The 17297-nt window shown below is 36.9% G+C and overlaps 1 protein-coding gene across 1 annotated transcript in view; it reads left to right on the top strand.

Annotated features, from left to right (window-relative positions):
* The window catches only part of Gabra2 (gamma-aminobutyric acid type A receptor alpha2 subunit), a 130686-nt gene extending 124604 nt beyond the window's left edge, over window positions 1-6082 (top strand). The window contains exon 10 of the mRNA XM_021163094.2: window positions 5661-6082. Within this exon, the coding sequence (XP_021018753.1) occupies window positions 5661-5957 (297 nt within the window). The 3' untranslated portion in view covers window positions 5958-6082. The remainder of the gene's footprint in view (window positions 1-5660) is intronic.
* Window positions 6083-17297: the final 11215 nt, after the last annotated feature.

Here is a 17297-nt window from a genome sequence, read left to right as displayed (position 1 = left end):
GGAGGAGGAGGGAGGAGGGAGGAGGGAGGAGGGAGGAAGGGGGAAAGGAGAGGGAGAGGGAGAGGGAGGAGAGGGAGAGAGAACATTGTGAAAGGACACAGTAGATAGAGCATTTGTAAACCTAGGCTTTCTTCCAGTGCCTGTTGTATGGAATGTTTGATGGGAACTCTCCTATGCCTACTCTAAGTGCTGATTTCTGAAACCTCGTAATAGTTATTTTCACTCATCTGCCAAGTCCTGCTTCTGATTGGTGCCCAAATATTAGCTGGATGATTTATTCAACATACTAGCCTGTTACTTGCTCTGCCACATAAGGGATGCCAAGTTTGTAAAACAATTGTGTATAGTCTTTGGATTCAGCAGTCAGAGGAGTCTAGACTTGACATTTTAAGTATGTACCAACAGTCCCCAATAATGTAGTAAATTCAAAACATTTTGGATCTTATCAAATATAATTTTTACTTCTCAGTCTTAATGCTATTTTTTTATTCTTTAAAAGTATCTTGTGTGTATACTGATCTTATCCATTCACTGCTATCTCCTCCTCACTCCACATAGCATCCCTGTCCTCTCTCTGTCTTAGATTCATGTTCTTTTTTGGCTAATTTTTGTTACAGATAATCCCTTGCATCCAATTAGGCTGCCTATGTGTTCATGTGTGGCAATCTACTGTGTCTGGAGACCTGATAGCAGGTACATAGGAATGTGTCAGTCCTCCCTCACAATGATGAGAATTATTACATTCCTCTTTCATTTCACTTCATTAAGAACTGGGCTGTCAGTATACTGGATAACAGCATGATAGTTTATGAATGACTGATCCAAAGTCCCACCCCTGAGCCATTGTTACTTGTATGCAACTTAAGCACATGGTGCCCAGAACCCCATATATGTTGAAGTTATTTATTCAATGACCAGTCTTCCTCAATTCTACAAAGTGACATAGTGGACCTTGAGATAATAATGTAGTAAAATTGTGGACATGCTGCTGGCTTTATTCCTATCGAAGAAAATATTTATTTTTGTCCTATAAAGCAGATCACCTTTCCTTACATTTATTAAATTTTATTTAAACTTGTTTTAAAACAGAATTCTACCATTTTGCAAAGCACTTCTATTCTGGACCAATACATATGCTAGCATCTCTGCAGGGCATTCTCTGCTTTCAATTTGCTTATAATTAAATGAAAAAGAGGGAAAAGGAACATTTATGTATTATTATAGAGACTAATTCCAGAATGCTATGACAAGACGTGGAAAGGGCACTTAAGGCAAGCAGTTGGAAGTCCTGCCTCACTGAGTGTGACTCAAAGCACAGTTGTTATTAGCATAGCAATTGTACAAACTACATCTGACTTGAAGATCAATACAGATTAATATGAAATTCTGGCTGAATTGTGGCCCCATTTATAGGTTAAGGTGTGAGCATAGGTGGGTACATTTGGCCAGCAAGGGTAGAGATTTAAGTTGAGCTTACTTCCAATTGAATTCCTTTTTAATACCCTTCCCCCAATCAAAATAAAGTGAAGTACAGTGATTGAGAGCTGTGGAATGGATTTTTCTTTTTATTGGTCATCTATGTATAGCTACTACTAACTTCTTAAAATTAGTAAAAAGTAATCAGCCCTTTGTATTATTGCTCTCCATCCAGTGACTCCTATATTTTTTCTCTCCCCTTTCTATGACATTGCCTAAGTCCTGGAAGAAAGGATTGGTATAGATGTCCCATTTAAGAATCAACACTCATGTTCAGTTAGTCTCAACATTTTGATCAATTATGAGTCTTTGTATTAGACAATGTCCACGAAACAAAGAAAAAACTTAATGTTAAAAACAGCACACAACTGTGGGCATCAACATATAAATGTAGAAGGTAGTTTAATTGTATAATTTTTGATCTAAGAAACAATACTATGTTCTTCCCTGGGAGACAAATTCTTCACCCACCCACCACAGTTTAAACTTGAATCATGAGTTCCCTCTTGTGGATCAGTTTTCAGACTTTATCAGAAACTGTTTGGTTACGTTTATGATTTAGTATTAAAGGATACAGGGGCCAAACTGGGGCTATGCCTTTTCTCTTCTCCTGTATTGTACTGTGTAGCACCTTTCAACACTGTGAAAGCTAGCCATTAAGGAAGAGTTTCCCTGGTCAATGAGAATCTAATTTCACTAAAGCATTTTTATGTTGTAAATCTGCTATGGGCCCACTAAACATATTTCTCTCTGTACAGTTAATTTTAAACCAAGAGGAGCAGTTGGAATTATTTAGAATCATCATTATTTTTCAAGTGCAGTGAGAGGAACCAATTCTCTTTAAACAAGAATTTGTAATTTCATGAGTCAGGAAAGCTGTGCTCTGCTGTGGCTAGGATAAAGGAAATGCTCTACACCTCATTCAGTGACCTTTTTAGAGTTTGCCTGGCAGAAGTAGGTTCCAGGGAAAACTGGATGTGTTACTGTTAGAAATTCCTTGCTGCTGATAGGGAAATGGTAGTTTCTCACTTCCAAGGGAGTGTTTTGACGTCACCCCAAACATTTGTTTCACACTTAGATCTCCTCTGAATTGTGTACTTATCTTCATATATTAGAGCCATATTTTCTATAATGAAAAAAATCGTTTTTTTTATAGTTAAAAAATTCCAAACACATATTGGAAATGCTACTTTGTTGTAGTGATGGTGGTTGTGGGTGTGGTTGTAGTTTGTGGTTTCTTAAAGACTGTACAGTCTTGAAGACAACAAACAGTGCCACACAATTACCCAAGGCTTATATTTGGTTAGTTCCTAGTGGCAGAGGCCTTCTTTTTTTTTTATATTTGCCATTGTTGTATATTATACACTTTTTTCATTCATAAATGACTTTACTATCAACTTCATATATTTTAAAGTAAAAGTAAAGTGTGGTAAAGAAGGACCAAAGGGAAAATTATTTCAATCTATGAACCTTTACTGCAATAAAATATATTTTTATCTAACTGTCTTAACTTCTATAAAATAATTTCTAATCTAATTTCAATTCTTTATTTTCATGAAAATCTCCCTGAGTCTTTCTCTGTTTGTGAAGTCTTCCCTAAATATGTAATAAGTTATATTGGCTACACATCCTTTTCACAGATGATAATTGACTAGTTCAATGTTCCCAACCTGTGTGCCCAGATCCCTTTTAGAGGCCGAATCCTCCTTTCACATGGGTCATCTATGCCAGTGCCTGGCAAACACAGAAGTGGATGCTCACAGTCATCTATTGGATGGAACACAGGGCCCCCAATGGAGGAGCTAGAGAAAGTACCAAAGGAACTGAAGGGGTCTGCAACCCTATAGGAGGAACAACAATATGAACCTAACAGTACCCCCAGAGCTTGTGTCTCTAGCTGCATATGTAGCAGAAGATGGCCTAGTCTGCCATCATTGGGACGAGAGGCCCTTGGTCTTGCAAAGATTATATGCCCCAGTACAGGGGAATGCCAGGGACAGGAAGTGGGAGTGGGTGGGTAGGGGAGTGTGTGTGGGGGGTATAGGAGACTTTTGGGATAGTGTTTGAAATGTAAATGAAGAAAATATCTAATAAAAAACCTACAACCCTTCTTTCATAGTAGATAGTTTACAAAGATATATACTTTGAAATACTGAATAAAGGTGATATTCACACACACACACAGAATATTCAAAATCATTGAAAATTTTTAAATAATTCAGAAAAAAATCACAGAAGTTTACATTATGATCCATAACAGTAGAAAAATATAATTATCAAGTAGCAAATAAACATTTTTTTCTTTCGGTCACAACTAAAGGAACTGTATTAAAAGGTTGAGAACCGCTGGTATAGATTATTATAATAACATTTCTAACTCCACTTTTCTTAAAGAAAGTAATTTCATAATGTAAGAGTGGCCTATGTTAATTATCACATCAAGTCAATGTAGCTTTCTTATCATTATCTCTCAGTTTTATCAGTTAGGAAACTGAAACGGAATGGCTAAAAGTTTTGCTCAAGGTTCTAATTCACTTTAAGCTCAATCTGATTATTATTTTTAATAGCAGCTTAGATATACTTTAAATAACAGTAGAACAAATATTTGTTATGCATTTCCTAGATTATTGACAGTATAGTGATATAATCCTCAACTCAGAAGGTATTTTTAGAGCAAAAATACCTAAAACTTAAATAAAATTTTCAGACAGAAAGTCATTGCAGGTGTTTGGAAGGCTGACATATTTAACTGCTATGATTTTTTTCCCAATTGTTTCATAGATGGGAGCCCTTGCTGTGCTTTAAAACGGCCATAGCCACCGTTCCTAAACTAATTGTATGGAGCTAAAGTGGAAATTGCTTGCTACATTTTGGGTAACTCATTGTTGCCTCAGCTTTTGACATGTAGTTAAATCATAATATACGTATATTATAATTAAAGGATAAACAGTATTTGTATTTTCAGGTTCCATTTGTCATATGTATGCTATGCCTACCCTCCAAAAGATATTTGTGGGAAAGGTTCATGCTGGGTGCTAAGTTTACAAAGGTCAAGAGGACAGAGATCCCATCAGCCATCATTGAACTTAGATACTAAGAAGAATAGAAGATATCAATTAAATAATCACATGGCAAATCAAGTGCTCATATACTTTAATAAATGCTATGACAGAAACAAATTTAAGTACTCTGAGATGGAACACAAAGGGAATAATGTTTATTTTAGGCAAAGCACTCCATGGAAATTCATTCAAATTCAGGGTGACCTATGAAACTAAATGAGATGCCCCAAGGTTCCCTAGCTGGCAAATATTTAGAAATCCAAACTTATTTCACAAGTGTTTGAACTTAGTGAACACAGATTAGAATCATTTTTAAAAGATGCCGTTTGTATCCTACACTCCTTGAGCCACTTTTGGAGAGATTTAAGCTTAGGACTTGTGTTCTAAGTTCTTGCTAAATCTTTCCCTGTAGCAAATTTCTAATGTCTGGAATGAGTTAAGCCAAGCCAAAGGAAGACAAAGGGGAATTGTTTGGAGCAAGTGATAGGAACGGAGACAAAGGCTACTAACACCTGAAATGGAAATTCTTCATTATTATGAAAGAAAGGGAATGGTGGGTTTTTGGACACTGAGAAGATAGAATTTGTATCTTTTTATCACAATAGTGGTTTGCATGCAGGCTTCTCTTCTTCTACATCTGTAACTTCTCCATAAAGTTACAATTTCCTGCAGCCTTAAAACCCTGCCTTATAAGTTCACCATAAGGTGAGTGGAGTTCTGCTACCTGGAAAAATTTGTGTTCATTTATTGTTAATGATCATGGTTCTTTAAAATCTTTACATTTTGTTTATTTGCTCACTATTGAAAAACAGATGAATGACTTTCAGAGTGTAACTGTTACTAAAATTTTATGAAAATTATATTTTCTAGTGTTCATCTTCTATGTAAAAAGCATAAATTAGTTTTCTCGTAAAGCAGTGCCGGTATTGCTCTCTGTAAGTTTCTTCACTCAGGATTTTTAGAATTTACTGAACTTGTTTGGTTTACTTCCTTAATTTTTCTTGCTGACTACTAATGATGCATGTTTGAGAAATAATCTTTTCTAGAACTTGAACTGTTGTTTAGAAATTTTTAAGATGCAGCCTAAACCCACATTGTGTCAACTTTTGTATTTTCCATTAGAAAAAAGAGAAAGGGTCCGTCATGATACAGAACAACGCCTACGCGGTAGCTGTTGCCAACTACGCCCCGAATCTTTCCAAAGATCCTGTCCTCTCTACCATTTCCAAAAGTGCAACGACGCCAGAACCGAACAAGAAGCCAGAGAACAAGCCAGCTGAAGCCAAGAAAACCTTCAACAGTGTCAGCAAAATCGACAGAATGTCTAGAATAGTGTTCCCAGTTCTGTTTGGTACTTTTAATTTAGTTTATTGGGCTACCTATTTAAACCGGGAGCCTGTATTAGGGGTTAGTCCATGAAACTAGACATTGGTTACTTTTGGGCTATATAGCAATGTTACACTTGGTTTTGGTTTTGGTTTTTGCTTTGTACAGTCTGACTAATAACTGCTAATTTATGACCCACTATGTATAGTATATATATATATATATATATATATATATATATATATATATATATATAATGGTAGAGCTTACAGTAGACCTCTAAATGAGACCTGCATTTGCTAACTCATGGAAATACAGGCAGAAAATATCCCGTGCCAAAAGAGCCATTGCCTTTTTAACACATTTACCTAGGAACTAGTTTAAAGTGGGTTTCAGATCCCATTATTTATTTCTTAATGTTCTAATTATAATAAAAATCGGGATCCTATGTCACACTTTGGGAAACCTTTAATTTAGATATTACATAGAAAAATATTCTACTGTTGCCTAAGGATGATCAGAGATTAATATTGACACTCAAATATATGAAACATCCAAACCTCTGGCCTGGTTGCTTTAGGAGTGTTTAGAACCTCTGCTTGTGTAATTGGAAGCTTGACACACACAAGGAGGAAGCTAGAGATGTGAAAGCAGTGTTTAATTGCTATGTAGCATATCTATAGCCATGTACATATTACAAGCATGACAAGATCAAATAACTATGAGTCACCATGACAGGATATTAATTACATTTAAATTTAATAACTATTGGAATGTCACAGTCATTCTATTTTTAGCTTCAGAGTTTATTTTAAAGTAGTAACTGAACCTTTCAGCTCACTTCAATCATTGGAAACTACCTAAAATTTAAAAAAAGAAGAAGAAGAAAGAAGGAGAAGGAGAAGGAGAAAGGAGAAAGGAGGAGGAGGAGGAGGTAGGAGGAAAGAGGAAGGAAGGAGGAAGGAGGAGGAGGAGAAGGAGGAATGAGGAAGGAGGAAGGGAGGAAAGAGGAGGAGGAGAAGGAGGAGGAGGAGGAGAAGGAAGAAGAAGAAGAGGAAGAAGAAGAAGAAGAAGAAAGAAGAAGAAGAAGAAGAAGAAGAAGAAGAAGAAGAAGAAGAAGAAGAAGAAGAAGAAGAAGAAGAAGAAGAAGAAGAAGAAGAAGATATAGAAGATATATGGACTTTCCAAGTATGTGTTGTCAGCTGAACTTTTCTGGTGCTGGAGAAAGGAAGAAAGCTGCCATCTTGGCTGCAATGGAGTGCAGTGAAGTTCACTCATATCAGATTAGAAAGCTGTGCCAAAAACTCCAAGCAATGAGAATTCATAGGTGTCCCAGGTACAGAGGCGCACTTATACGATTCTCTTCTTTCCTGTTTACTGCAAATTCTGCCTTAAGGCTTCTCATCAGGGCTCAGAAGCCGCTAATTTTAAAGGAAAGGGCAGTTAGTTGGCACATTTTTCTGTCTGGAAAGCAGCTTTTTTTTTTTTTTCAGACAAGAATTAATGTAAATTTGCATTTGTAAATCTCAACTTTCAATTTCATTGACTCGAATTTACAGCAGCTTTGTATACCAGAAGAGGTTTTGGTAAGAGTTGAACATTTTTAAACAATGACTTTAGGACACTATCAAAAGATTGTAGATTATGTCTCTCTCTCTCTCTCTCTCACACACACACACACACACACACCCCACGTAGCTAAATTAGAAAACATGATTTTCAATTTTATAAAATTACTGATTGTTAATGGGTAAACATTCATTTTTCTTTTAATTTATGAAATATTATCTATGCCCCTGAAATAAGCTAAAGTTAACTGTGTTTCTGTCAAAACTAAATTTACCTATGACTGATGTGTACATTAGCAGTTATTAGTTGACTTTTAAAATAAAACGCAACCTCACGATGATGTTTTTGTAGAAATTAAGTAGTCAAATTGTGGCGTTTCTTGCAATTTTGTACAGTATTTGAGTAGAGTGCAAACCGGGTCTGTTCACAACATCAATAAAAGGAGCACCTTCTGGAAACAAACAAACTCTCAGCAAACAAACAAACGAACAAACAAACAAAAAAACAAAAAAACAAAAAAAAAGCAAAACAAAAACAAAAAAAAACTCGCTGTTCTTTGCCTCATTCAGCTTCCCTGTTTTCTTTTCAAGTATGATTTCACTATGTGTTTTTGCATGATTTGTATTCATACCCGGATCACAGCTTCATCCTACTAACAGAATTCGCTCTGAAGACAACCTTGACCTTAAAACCTTCCTCACGAAAATCAAAAGTAATCCATCAACCTTAATAAAAGTATTACACGAGCCAATAAATGTATTTTGTTAATTCCCTTTCAGTAATATCTTCTTTATTATCTAAACGAGTTTTAGAGTGTGACTATTGCCCATTTAGTGAAATAAAATATACCCTGGTTTCTTAAACAATTCTGTACAACAAAGGCTCTTGTGGATAGGCTCAGGATGGGTACAGAAGTGTGAAGTGGTGTGACATTTGAAGGCAAATGGTAAGCTGCTTTCCATTGTGAATGTTGCCCAGATGTTAAGAACAGTTTAGAGTGGTGAAAGAGAGCTCAGAGGTTAACAGCACATATGTCTCTTGCAGAGGGCTTGATTTCAAGTTCCCAGCACCCACATAGTAGTTCACAATTACCTGTGATGTGTGCTGTAGGAGCTCTGACACTCTCTGTAGGACTCCTTAGATGGCATTAAACATGTGTTCACATACCCCATGACCCAACTAATTGAAAAAAGAAAATACATCTTTAAAATGAGTAGCTATAATTCTGTCCCACCCTTTGAATGTCTCATTATAGCTTACATTATTATAAATATGTACATATGTAAAAATGATTCTAAATAGTTTTGACAGTTAGACAGAAAAGATCCATTTGTATCTTCAACAAAGTGCTGGGATTATGTTGATGGCAGTACTTTTCAAGGTTTTTATTGATTTTGGGGGTTTTTATGGCAGACAGAGTAGAAAATTAATGTTACTCTTTTCATTAATTGAAATAACATAGCTGAAAATTTTCAATTCAGTCATGAGAATAATATTTGAATTTAATGACATTCTGATAAGTTAGATGTCCCAATTGTGTCTTTCAGATTTTCCTATTGGGTCTTGGACTCTGGCATATTTTTATATATTATAATACAAAAACATCTGTCATATAACAGACACAGACTCCAAGCAAACATATAATTATTTTATTATAAATGCCTAATTCATATAAAGATGTCAATTAAGTTGATACTGAAAATTTATGACCTACAGACCTACTAAAGGGGGCTGTGTTTCTTTTTCTCCTACTTTTAATAACAATAAATACAGGAAAAGAGGTAAACAGAAAATATCCATTCTTTTTACTTGACAATCCTAATTTTCCAAGATATTTTCAGGGATGTATTAAAAATTCAAACACATCTGGATAAGTAAACTCTTCGATAATATTTCTAAAAATGCCCTTCAATAGTTTACAATTTATTTAAAATAAACAAAACATTATTTCACTCACATTTTCTTTGGGTATTATTTTTTATCATGTCTCTATCTGTCTGTCTCTATTTCTGTCTGTCTATCATCAATCTATTATCTATCTGTCTATCTTCAATCTATCTATCTATCTATCTATCTATCTATCTATCTATCTATCTATCTATCTATCTATGTACCTACCTACCTACCAACTTACCTTGACACACCAAGTCTTCATGAGGCTAGATGTATTATTTCCCACTGAGGCCAGACAAGGGAGCCAAGCTAGAAGAACATATCCTACATATAGGCAACGGGTTTTGGGATATCCCCACTCCAGTTGTTTGAGACCCACATAAAAACCAAGCTGCATATCTGCTACATATGGACCAGAAGGCATAGGTACAGCCTGTGTATATTATTTGGTTGATAATTCTCTCTCCTCAAGGGTCCAGGTTGGTTGAGTCTGATGTTTTCTTGTGGAGTTCCTATCCCCTTTGGGGCCTACAATCCTTCCTCCTATTCTTCCATGAGTCCCCAAGTCCACACTGTTTGGCTGTTGGTGTCTGTATCAGCTGCTGGGTAGAACTTCTCCAAAGTTCTGTGGATATTTTGTATTTTGGGATGGCCTGCCATCTTTCTATTGAGAGAAGAAGGAGGCCACACCTACCCTTCTGCCACATGATGTTGCCTCAGCATCTACAAAGGACTTGTTCTGTATGCTCACATGCACTTCATACCCTTAGACACTGACCTGTGAACAGAAATATTTCTGAGTTAACTGAAATCTTGAGATGGAATACTCACAGATGGATACCTGTGATTAAAATTTAAACATTTCAATATCCATGTCCATATTCTTGAGGCACTTATTAGATATATATTCATTTGAAATGATTCAAATTTTCAAGGGAACCATTAAAAAAACAAATTACTGACTTAAAATAACACTTATTTTCATTTATTTTATATCTCATTAATACTTTTCAATTTTCTTCTATTAGCCTGAGGATTTTGTTTGTTTAAATCAGTAAACCATGTTTTATTGAAACATTTCATAACACTATATGAAGCATGAAATTACTATCTCACATAAAAAAAGGACAGGTCAATTTGAAAATATTAATATCAATACAGTGAACACTAGTTTTAGTTCCTAATTTATACATAAAAACTGCCCCACCTGAAGTTAACATTTAAAGAAGACAGTGCAAAATGAGGCAGCCTTCAGTCAACTTTAACATATGTATGTTCTCAAACATGAGCACGGCTTGAAAGGTACCTATAGCTATGTGTGCAAGGAAAATCACAAGATATTTCTCTATTGATTTTATGTTTTAAAATGAAAATGTGCATTGATTAAATTAGTATTAACATTTATGTTGAATTTATTTAAATTTTCTATTAGTTTTATTTTTTATTAGATATTTTCTTCATTTACATTTCAAATGCTATCCCGAAAGTCCCCTATACTCCACCCCACCCCTGCTCACCAACCCACCCACTCCCATTTCCTGGCCCTGGCATTCCCCTGTACTGGGGCATATGATCTCCGCAAGACCAAGGGCCTCTCCTCCCATTGATGGCCGACTAGGGGCCATCATATGCAACTAGAGACACAATTCTGGGGGGTACTGGTTAGTTCATATTGTTGATCCTCCTATAGGGTTCCGACCCCTTTAGCTCCTTGGGTATTTTCTCTAGCTCCTTCTTTAGGGGCCCTGTGTTCCATCCAATAGATGACTGTGAGCACCCACTTCTGTATTTGCTAGGCATTGACATAGCCTCACAAGAGATAGCTATTCTGGGTCCTGTCAGCAAAATCTTGCTGGCATATGCAATAGTGTCTGGGTTTGGTGGTTGTAAATGGGGTGGATCCCCAGGTGGGGTAGTCTCTGGATGGTCCTTCCTTCCTTCTCAGCTCTGAACTTTGTCTCTGTAACTTCTTCCATGGGTATTTTTTTCCCCATTCTAGGAAGGAACGAAGTATCCACACTTCGGTTTTCCTTCTTCTTGAGTTTCATGTGTTTTACTAACAGTTCAAACTTTTAGCAAATTCAAAAAGAAGAATGATAAAGAACACCATAGGGAAAAATGAGGGTGTTACTAATTGAAATAACTGAAATATCTTTCCTCTTTAACTCCTAAGAAAGTGGGCAAGCACACACACAAACACACACGCACACACACACACACACACCAAATATTACCCAATTACTCCACTCAGTATGTGCAAAACTGCAATCCCTGTGTCACAAGAGGTTCTTCAAGGCTGTAATTTTATATAATAAACACACCAGTCAACATATTTATTGTCAGGGAAAACATAAAAAAGTAGTTTTCCACCTGTTGGTTTGCATTTATGTTCCTATATTTTTAAGATTATACATCCAGCTCAGCAGCCTCTCCCTACTTTACAACATAACAAAATAAAGGAAAATATACCTTTCATCCATCCAGCACCCACATTTATGAAGTTACCCGTGCACTAACCTTGGTTAATAACTCATTCTTAAGAAACTCTTGAATTTTTTATATTTTGTCCCATAGGTCCTCATCAGGTGTTTTAAAACTTCTCGAATGAAGCGCTGCTCTGTATATTTCTTTATGTTTTCTAATTTTGGCAGTACTTTTTTTTTTTCTACTTTTTTAGTTTTGTGAAGTGCAAACCTACTGGACTTAAAGTATTTTGTATTATTCTTACCAAACCTTTTGTTGTAATTCATGATTTGTAGAAACAAAACAAAACAAAACAAAAAGTCTAAATAGATAGATTCCAAATGAATGTTGTATCTGTGACTGTGGGGTTGGAATTACCTCGCTGGGCATGGCATTCTCAGATTTCCTGCCTATGAAGATTTACTTCCTGATAGCAGACTACCGAGTGAGCCAGTGTTATTGGATGACTATGAAGGAATTATTACGGAGGCAATGCTACATTCTGTTTCCATGTCCTCCTGTCCTTACATTACTAAAGGCAGAAGTTGGGCTCTGCTTTAAATCTACAAGATGATTAATGTACAAAGAGAGTGATTTTCCACTTCTCAGCCACCACTGTCATATATTAAACTTGTCCATCTCTGTTTCTTTGTCGGTCTCTAGTGTCTGTGCCCTTCTAGGTCTGATGTTCATTGATTGCTTATAATCGCTTTGGAGTATTCCCTAAGCAGGTACAAATTCACATGTCAGTGAGCTTCTCACAGAGGAGTGGAAGCTTTAAGCAGAACCTTCTCAGGAGGAGCCTTGCATGGAAACTTTACATGTTTTTGTTGTTCTTTCACTGGTTGCTGAGATAAATCTTTTATTTAATTTAATGCTCACTAAGCCAAGTTTAAATATCTACCATGCAAAGAAATATTTGTCAGTGTAAGAACTCCACTTCCAATAATTATCCCTATCATCATTTTCCTATCATCTTAAATTGAAATCAAATATAAAATCACATGTACACACACAAGGAGAACAAATAGTAAAACGCCAACAATAAAAATGCATTCTAACTGCACGGACTTTGAAATTTTCTGGGTGATGCACATCAAGAGATGATTTCCAGGTTGGAGAACATAGTCAAGTGCTAATATTTGTAATTAGTGTCCTTACTATTATTGGGAAAAGAACAGTGCGTTTTACACATTTGGTAAACAATTTGACAATATTGAATGCATCATTATGCTCATTGTCTTTTTTTTCTTTTATTAAATATTTTTTTATTTACATTTCAAATGTTCTCCCCTTTCCTTGTTTCCCATATGAAAATCCCCTATCCTCTCTCCCTTCCTCCTGCTTCCCAACCCACCCACTCCCATTTCCTGACCCTGGCATTCCCATATACTGGGGCATAGAACCTTCACAGGACCAAGGGCCTCTCCTCCCATTGATGAACAACTAGACCATCCTCTGCTACATATGCATCGAGAGCCACGAGTCCCTCCATGTGTTTTCTTTGATTGGTGGTTTAGCCCCAGGGATATCTGGGGTTACTGGTTAGTTCATATTGTTGTTTCTCCTTTGGGCCTGCAAAACCCTTCAGCTCCTTGGGCACTTTCTCTAGCTCCTTCATTGGGGACCCCGTGGTCCCTCTAATGGATGACTGGGAGCATCCACTTCTGGATTAGTCAGGCACTGGGAGAGCCTCTCAGTAGACAGCTGAATCAGGCTCCTATCAGCAAGTTCTTGTTGGCATCTGCAATAGTGTCTGGGTTTGGTGGTTGTTTACAGGATGAATCCCCAGGTGGGGCAGTTTCTGGATGGTCACGCCTTCAGTCTCTGCTCTGAACTTTCTCTCTGTAACTCCTTCTATGGATATTTTGTTCTCTCTTCTAAGAAAGATCCAAGTGTCCACACTTTGGTCTTCCTTCTTGAGTTTCATGTGTTTAGCAAATTGTATCTTGGGTATTTTAAGCTTCTGGGCTAATATCCACTTATCAGTGAGTGCATATCATGTGTGTTCTTTGTGATTCAGTTACCTCACCTAGACAAATGGATGATATCCTCTAGATCCATCAATTTGTCTATGAATTTCATTAATTCCTTGTTTTCAATAGCTGAGTAAATTGTTTAAATGTACAAAGAGAGTGATTTTTCCACTACTCAGCCACCACTGTCATATATTAAACTTGTCCATCTCTGTTTCCTTGTCAGTCTCTAGTGTCTGTGTCACATTTTCTGTATCCATTTTTCTGTTGAGGGACATCTGGGTTCTTTCTAGATTCTTGCTATTATAAATAAGGCTGCTATGGACATAGTGAAGCATGTATCCTTTTTACAAGTTGCAGCATTGTCTGGGTATATGCCCAGGATTGGTATATCCGGATCTTCCAGTAGAACTATGTCCAGTTTTCTGAGTAACCGTCCAACTGATTTCCAGAGTTGTTGTACAAGCTTGCAGTCCCACCAGCAATGGAGGAATGTTCTTCTTTTTCCATATCCTTGCCAGCATCTGCGGTCACCTGAGTTTTTGATCTTAGCCATTCTGACTAGTGTGAGGTGGGATCTCAGGGTTGTTTTGATTTGCATTTCCCTTCTGATTAAGGATGTTGAACATTTTTTCAGGTGCTTCTCTGCCATTTGGTCTTCTTCAGGTGAGAATTCTTTGTTTAGCTCTGTATCCCATTTTAATAGGGTTATTTGGTTTCCTGGAGTCCAACTTCTTGAGTTCATTATATACATTTGATATTAGCCCCCTATCAGATTTGGGTTTGTAAAGATCTTTTCCCAATCTGTTGATTGCCTCTTGATCTTATTGACAGTGTCCTTTTCCTTACATAAATTTATGAGGTCCCATTTGTTATTCTTGATCTTACAGCACAAACCATTGGTGTTCTGTTCAGGGATTTTTCTCCTGTGCCCATATCTTCAAGGCTCTTCCCCATTTTCTCCTCTATAAATTTCAGTGTCTCTGGTTTTATGTGGAGGTCTTTGATCCACTTAGACTTGAGCTTTGTAAAAGGAGATAAGAATGGATCAATTCACATTTTCTACATGATAACCCTCAGTTGAGCCAGCACCATTTGTTGAAAATGCTGTCCTTTTTCCAGTGGGTGGTTTTAGCTCCTTTGTCAAATATCAAGTGACCATAGGTGTGTGAGTTCATTTCTGGCTCTTCAATTTTATTCCATTGATCTACCTGACTGTCACTGTACCAATATCATGCATTTTTTAAAATCACAATTGCTCTGTAGTACAGCTTGATGACAGGGATGATGACTCCACCAGAGGTTCTTTTATTGTTGAGAATAGTTTTTGCTATCCTAGGAATTTTGTTAATCTAGATGAATTTGCAAATTGCCCCTTCTAACTCTGTGAAGAATTGAGTTGGAATTTTGATGGGGATTGCATTGAATCTTTAGATTGCTTTTGGCAACATAGCCATTTTTACTATATTAATCCTGCCAATCCATGAGCATTTTCCATATTCTGATATCTTCGATATCTTTCTTCTTGAAGTTCTTATCATACAGATCTTTCACTTGCTTAGTTAGAGTCACATCTAGGTATTTTATATTATTTGTGACTATTGTGAAGGGTGTTGTTTCCCTAATTTCTTTCTCTGCCTGTTTATCCTTTGTGTAGAGTATTGATTTGTTTGAGTTAATTTTATATCCACCTACTTCACTGAAGTTGTTTATCAGGTTTAGGAGCTCTCTGATGGAATTTTTAGGGTCACATATATATATATATATATATATATATATATATATATATACTATCATCTGCAAATAGTGATATTTTGACTTCTTCCTTTCCACTTTGTATTTCTTCTATCTCTTTTTGTTGTATAATTTCTCTGGCTAGGACTTCAATTACTATATTGAATAGGTAGGGAGAGAGAGGGAAGCCTTGTCTATTCCCAGATTTTAGTGGGATTGCTTCAAGTTTCTGTCCCTTTAGTTTGATTTTAGCTACTAGTTTGCTGTATATTGCTTTTATTATGTTTGGGAAGGTGCCTTGAATTCCTGATCTTTCCAAGACCTTTATCATGAAGGGTGTTGGATTTTGTCAAATGCTTTCTCGGCATCTAATGTGATGATCATGTGGGTTTTTTTCCTTTGACTTTGTTTATATAGTGGATTAGGTTGATGGATTTCCATATATTGAACCATCCCTGCATCTCTAGGATGAAGCCTACTTGATCATGATAGATAACTGTTTTGATGTGGTTTTGATTGTTTTTGTGAGAATTTTATTGAGTATTTTTGCATGGATATTCATAAGGGAAATTGGTCTGATGTTCTCTTTCTTTGTTGGGTCTTTGTGTGGTTTAGGTATCAGAGTAATTGTGGCTTCATAAAATGAATTGGGTAGAGTACCTTTTGTTTCTTTTTGGTGGAATAGTTTGAGGAGTATTGGAATTCGGTCTTCTTTGAAGGTCTGATAGAACTCTGCATTAAACCATAGGTCCTTGTCTTAGTCAGGGTTTCTATTCCTGCACAAACATCATGACCAAGAAGCAAGTTGGGGAGGAAAGGGTTTATTGAGCTTACACTTCCATACTGCTATTCATCACCAAAGGAAGTCAGGACTGGAACTCAAGCAGGTCAGGTAGCAGGAGCTGATGAAGAGGCCATGGAGGTATGTTCTTTACTGGCTTGCTCAGCCCGCTCTCTTATAGAAACAAAGACTACCAGCCCAGAGATGGCACCACCCACAAGGGGCCTTTCCCCCTTGATCACTAATTGAGAAAATGCCTTACAGTTGGATCTCATGGAGGCATTTCCTCAACTGAACCTCCTTTCTCTGTGATAACTCCAGTTTGTGTCAAGTTGACACAAAACTAGCTAGTACAATTGACCCATTGTCAACTTGACACACAAACACATCACTAGTAAGCCTCAACCCTTACATTCTTATTCATCCCCAAGGTCTAAATAACTTTAAACATCCCACAGTCTTTACATATTCTTAAATTTTCAATCTCTTTAAAATATCCATCTCTTTTAAAATCCAAAGTCTTTTTACAATTAAAAGTCTCTTAACTATGGGCTCCACTAAAAAATAGTTTCTTCCTTCAAGAGGGAAAATATCAGGGCACAGTACAATCAAAAGCAAAAATCAATCTCCAACCATCCAATGTCTTGGATCCTACTCACGATTTTCTGGGCTCCTCCAAGGGTTTGGGTCATTCTCCAGCCATGCCCTTTGTAGCACATGCATTATCCTCTAGGCTCCAGATGCCTGTACTCCACTGCTGCTGCTGCTCTTGGTGGTCATCATCATGGTACTGGCATCTCGAAAACACTGCATGACCCCTTCAGTCCTGGGCCATCAATTGCAACTGAGGCTGCACCTTCACCAATGGTCTTCCAAGGCCTCTCACAGTGCCAAGCCTCAGCCGCTCTGTGTGACCCCTTCATGCCTTCAAAACCAGTACCACCTGGGTGATCCTTACACATTACCAAGTCCCGCTGCAGCAGGAGTACAACCTTGGCTATCTCTGGAACACAGCCT

The sequence above is a fragment of the Mus caroli genome, chromosome 5 (assembly GCF_900094665.2).
Source record: "Mus caroli chromosome 5, CAROLI_EIJ_v1.1, whole genome shotgun sequence".
In the NCBI taxonomy this organism is placed as follows: domain Eukaryota; kingdom Metazoa; phylum Chordata; class Mammalia; order Rodentia; family Muridae; genus Mus; species Mus caroli.
The sequence above is the reverse complement of the archived record's forward strand: the minus strand, read 5'-3'. Positions and strand labels throughout refer to the sequence as shown.